Source organism: Chiloscyllium plagiosum, unplaced genomic scaffold (genome assembly GCF_004010195.1).
Source record: "Chiloscyllium plagiosum isolate BGI_BamShark_2017 unplaced genomic scaffold, ASM401019v2 scaf_882, whole genome shotgun sequence".
NCBI classification, from domain to species: domain Eukaryota; kingdom Metazoa; phylum Chordata; class Chondrichthyes; order Orectolobiformes; family Hemiscylliidae; genus Chiloscyllium; species Chiloscyllium plagiosum.
The window spans coordinates 22,060-27,207 of NW_025212929.1; the positions used below are offsets into that span (position 1 = coordinate 22,060).

Here is a 5,148-nt window from a genome sequence, read left to right on the forward strand (position 1 = left end):
AAGTGCAATTGTGAGTCTTAGGGAGCTGCATGCATTCATTCTGGAATATTCCCAAATTGACTTACGCAGGAGAATTGTCTGTTCATCATGTCAGTTGGGACGCAGTCCAATTTTTCCTTGCATTTTAAGCTTAACTCCTTATTGAGTATATTTTAGCATGGGAGTGATGGGATATTTCAGCACATTTTTCAGCTGCTGTCTTAATATATTCTGTGTCACAGCATAACTGACAGTATTTGTGCAGCAACCCGATACTGCAGCATGAATCCCATTTCATGTACATTTTCAGATATCCAAAATGATATACCGCTGAATAAATATATTGGAATCCGAAAAATTACACCAGCAACATTGTACATATTGAGTAAATTCCCCGGCTCATACCATGACCATTGCAAAACTTTATTTCATGAGAACATGGAGAGCAGGCACGTTTACTTACGAATGTTCGAGAGCCTTTTCCGAAGCTCTCCAGATCATCATGGATTTATATGGTATAATAGAAAGACCTGATTCAAAAATGCTTTGAGAAAAAAAAGGGTGAAATGGACACAAGCAACTGAAAAGTAATTTCCACCTGATGGCACATTTAATTGCGATTGCATAAAACAATTCGGATAAACTTTGATAAAATATAAAAGGGAAAGGAATGAGAAACTGCGTGCAGGTGTGTGTGTGTGAAAGAGTGAGAGTCTGAGAGAGAGAGAGAGTGTGTGAGGGAGAGTGTGAGTCTGTTTGTGAGAGAGTGTGTGTGTGAGGGAGAGAGTGTGTGTGTGTGTGAGAGGGAGAGTGTGTGTGAGTCTGTTTGTGAGAGAGGGTGTGAGGGAGCGTGTGTGTTAGAGAGAAGGTGGGCAGAGAGCGACCCTTTCTCCCCGCTCCCGAAATCATTGGTCACGTCATGGAGTTGCAGAAGGAGGTGTGTGTGTGAGAGGGAGAGTGTGTGTGAGTCTGTTTGTGAGAGAGGGTGTGAGGGAGCGTGTGTGTTAGAGAGAAGGTGGGCAGAGAGCGACCCTTTCTCCCCGCTCCCGAAATCATTGGTCACGTCATGGAGTTGCAGAAGGAGACCGTTCTCGTTTCCTTCAGCCCCAGCTGTTCTGCACTCTTCACTCTGAAACAAGCGCAGTGTGTGCTGCAGGAACTCAGCAGGTCTGGCAGCCTCTGTGTGGAGAGAGAAAATCAGATATTAACGTTTTGAGTCGCCTTCAGAAATCCCCCACAGAGGCAGCCAGGCCAGTTGAGTTTCTCCAGCTCTCAGTACGTTTCTCATATCGAGCGTGTGCAGTGTTTTACCTTTTCAGTCTGGAATGGGCTGACTCAACACATGGCCCCTGATGGTACCATGTGGGCAGAGCCCACTCCCATGTGATTGTAGAGAGAAGGGCAGTCCCCAATGACACGGGCAGGACCGCCTGCCAAATGTATGTGTCTGGAGTAGACAGTGGACCCAACCTCCGCCGAATAGACCCCTAATTTGCAGCAATTAATTTGCCGATGCTTTTAGTAACCATAGCAACGGTGCCTTCCCTGAGTGCTCATTTTCATTGCGAGATAATAACTGTACATTCGACGCAATCAATTTGCAATCGCATCTGCCCAGTTCCTGGAACTGAAACACCTCGTGCCTGCAGAAAGCAGCCGGGTCCTGTACACAATGGATTAGATACAGAGTCCAGCTTCCTGTACTGTTTTACATGGGAGGTGAAGTTCGGGGCACCCTGACCCCTCGCCTGTTGTTGACGGCCCCCTGACCCCTCGCCTGTTGTGGAAGGCCCCCTGACCCCTCGCCTGTTGTGGACGCCCCCTGACCCCTCGCCTGTTGTGGACGGCCCCCTGACCCATCGCCTGTTGTGGACGGCCCCCTGACCTCTCGCCAGTTGTGGCTGACCCCCTGACCCATCGCCTGTTGTGGCTGACCCCCCTGACCCCACGCCTGTTGTGGCTGACCCCACGCCTGTTGTGGCTGGCCCCCTGACCCCTCGGCTGTTGTGGCTGACCCCACGCCTTTTTTGGACGGCCCCCTGACCTCTCGACTGTTGTGGCTGACCCCCTGACCCCTCGCCTGTTGTAGACGGCCCCTGACCCCACGCCTGTTGTTGATGGCCCCCTGACCCCATCCCTGTTGTTGATGGCCCCCTGACGCCTGTTGCGGACGGCCCCCGGACCCCTCGCCTGTTGCGGACGGCCCCCGGACCCCTCGCCTGTTGCGGACGGCCCCCGGACCCCTCGCCTGTTGCGGACGGCCCCCGGACCCCTCGCCTGTTGCGGACGGCCCCCGGACCCCTCGCCTGTTGCGGACGGCCCCCGGACCCCTCGCCTGTTGCGGACGGCCCCCGGACCCCTCGCCTGTTGCGGACGGCCCCCGGACCCCTCGCCTGTTGCGGACGGCCCCCGGACCCCTCGCCTGTTGCGGACGGCCCCCGGACCCCTCGCCTGTTGCGGACGGCCCCCGGACCCCTCGCCTGTTGCGGACGGCCCCCGGACCCCTCGCCTGTTGCGGACGGCCCCCGGACCCCTCGCCTGTTGCGGACGGCCCCCGGACCCCTCGCCTGTTGCGGACGGCCCCCGGACCCCTCGCCTGTTGCGGACGGCCCCCGGACCCCTCGCCTGTTGCGGACGGCCCCCGGACCCCTCGCCTGTTGCGGACGGCCCCCGGACCCCTCGCCTGTTGCGGACGGCCCCCGGACCCCTCGCCTGTTGCGGACGGCCCCCGGACCCCTCGCCTGTTGCGGACGGCCCCCGGACCCCTCGCCTGTTGCGGACGGCCCCCGGACCCCTCGCCTGTTGCGGACGGCCCCCGGACCCCTCGCCTGTTGCGGACGGCCCCCGGACCCCTCGCCTGTTGCGGACGGCCCCCGGACCCCTCGCCTGTTGCGGACGGCCCCCGGACCCCTCGCCTGTTGCGGACGGCCCCCGGACCCCTCGCCTGTTGCGGACGGCCCCCGGACCCCTCGCCTGTTGCGGACGGCCCCCGGACCCCTCGCCTGTTGCGGACGGCCCCCGGACCCCTCGCCTGTTGCGGACGGCCCCCGGACCCCTCGCCTGTTGCGGACGGCCCCCGGACCCCTCGCCTGTTGCGGACGGCCCCCGGACCCCTCGCCTGTTGCGGACGGCCCCCGGACCCCTCGCCTGTTGCGGACGGCCCCCGGACCCCTCGCCTGTTGCGGACGGCCCCCGGACCCCTCGCCTGTTGCGGACGGCCCCCGGACCCCTCGCCTGTTGCGGACGGCCCCCGGACCCCTCGCCTGTTGCGGACGGCCCCCGGACCCCTCGCCTGTTGCGGACGGCCCCCGGACCCCTCGCCTGTTGCGGACGGCCCCCGGACCCCTCGCCTGTTGCGGACGGCCCCCGGACCCCTCGCCTGTTGCGGACGGCCCCCTGACCCCTCGCCTGTTGCGGACGGCCCCCTGACCCCACGCCTGTTGCGGACGGCCCCCTGACCCCACGCCTGTTGCGGACGGCCCCCTGACCCCACGCCTGTTGCGGACGGCCCCCTGACCCCACGCCTGTTGCGGACGGCCCCCTGACCCCACGCCTGTTGCGGACGGCCCCCTGACCCCACGCCTGTTGCGGACGGCCCCCTGACCCCACGCCTGTTGCGGACGGCCCCCTGACCCCACGCCTGTTGCGGACGGCCCCCTGACCCCACGCCTGTTGCGGACGGCCCCCTGACCCCACGCCTGTTGCGGACGGCCCCCTGACCCCACGCCTGTTGCGGACGGCCCCCTGACCCCACGCCTGTTGCGGACGGCCCCCTGACCCCTCGCCTGTTGCGGACGGGCCCATGCTTGAGACTTGAAATAAAATCCTGCGACAGAGGCAGGTCATCAAGTTACATGGAGCAATCCAAGGGAAGGTCGTCAAAGAAACAACGAGAGATGCGGCTTCTTTACCTCTAAAGTCAAAGTGCTTCTCTGGTCCCCCACCCCCCAGATCAGTGCTAATCCACGTCTGGGGCTGGGTCTAGTGCTGGGACTTGGCAGATGACCATCACCAGCAGAACATTATATTACACCGTGCCAGAGTGAGACTTCCAGTTGGCACCAGCACCTCATGAGATGTGGCTCAGTTCAACGATCACACCTTGAGTGTGATTATGGCGTGTTGTGTGACAAGAAGGGGGACAGTCTACCAGGACCATAAGGACAGGCCCAGTGGTTAGCACGGCTGCCTCACAGCGCTGGGGACCCGGGGTCAATCCCACCCTCTGGTGACTGACTGTGTGGACTTTCACATTCTCCCCGTGTCTGCGTGGGATTCCTCCGGGTGCTCCGGTTTCCCCCCACAGTCCAAATATGTGCAGGTTAGGGTGGATTGGCCATGCTAAATTGCCCCATAGTGTCTAGGGGCATGCAGGTTAGGTGGTTGGGCGATGGCAAATTACCCATAGTGCCGAGAGGCGTGCAGGCTACGTGATTGGGTCATGGTAAATTACCCATAATGTCTAGGGGCATGCAGACTAGGTGATTGGGCCATGGGAAATTACCCATAGTGCCTAGGGGTGTGCAGGCTCGGTGGATGGGCCATAGGAAATTACCCATACAGGCTCGGTGGATGGGCCATAGGAAATTACCCATAGTGCCTAGGGGTGTGCAGGCTCGGTGGATGGGCCATTGGAAATTACCCATAGTGCCGAGGGCTGTGCAGGCTTGGTGTAAGGGCTAGGTTAGAGGAATATTGTCAGGGTGGATCTGGGTTTGGGTGGGGTGTTCTTTGGAGGGTAAGTATGGACTCAATGGGCTGAAATGGTGATGGTGAGGGCACGGGAGGAGAAGTGTGTGAGAGATATCATCGTTTGATTCAATGTGTTCATATGAATGGCTCTTGTACTATTTCTCAGTGACCCCCACCTGCGAGGGAGTGTGTTTGTGTGTGCGCGCGCAGTGTTATTACTGAGCGATGGAGAAATATGACGGTTTATTCCTTGTATGCCATGTTTCCCGCAGTGGCAAACCTTGGGCAGATGACACCAGTCAACTAGGACCTGACAAACACGCTCGGGACATCCCTTCCCTAGACAAGTACGCCATGGAGCGTTGGGAGGTGCGTCACTTCATTGATGTCTGTCTCTCTCTGTCTCTGTCTGTCTGTCTCTCTCTCTCTCTCTGTCTGTGTCTGTCTCTGTCTGTCTGTCTCTCTCTCTCTCTCTCT

At 59.9% G+C, this 5,148-nt stretch overlaps 1 protein-coding gene across 1 annotated transcript in view; it reads right to left on the bottom strand.

Annotated features, from left to right (window-relative positions):
* Positions 1–1,687: 1,687 nt before the first annotated feature.
* The window catches only part of LOC122547502 (collagen alpha-2(I) chain-like), a 5,645-nt gene continuing 2,184 nt past the window's right edge, over positions 1,688–5,148 (bottom strand). Inside the window, exon 2 of the mRNA XM_043686112.1 lies at positions 1,688–3,805. Within this exon, the coding sequence (XP_043542047.1) occupies positions 1,688–3,805 (2,118 nt within the window). The remainder of the gene's footprint in view (positions 3,806–5,148) is intronic.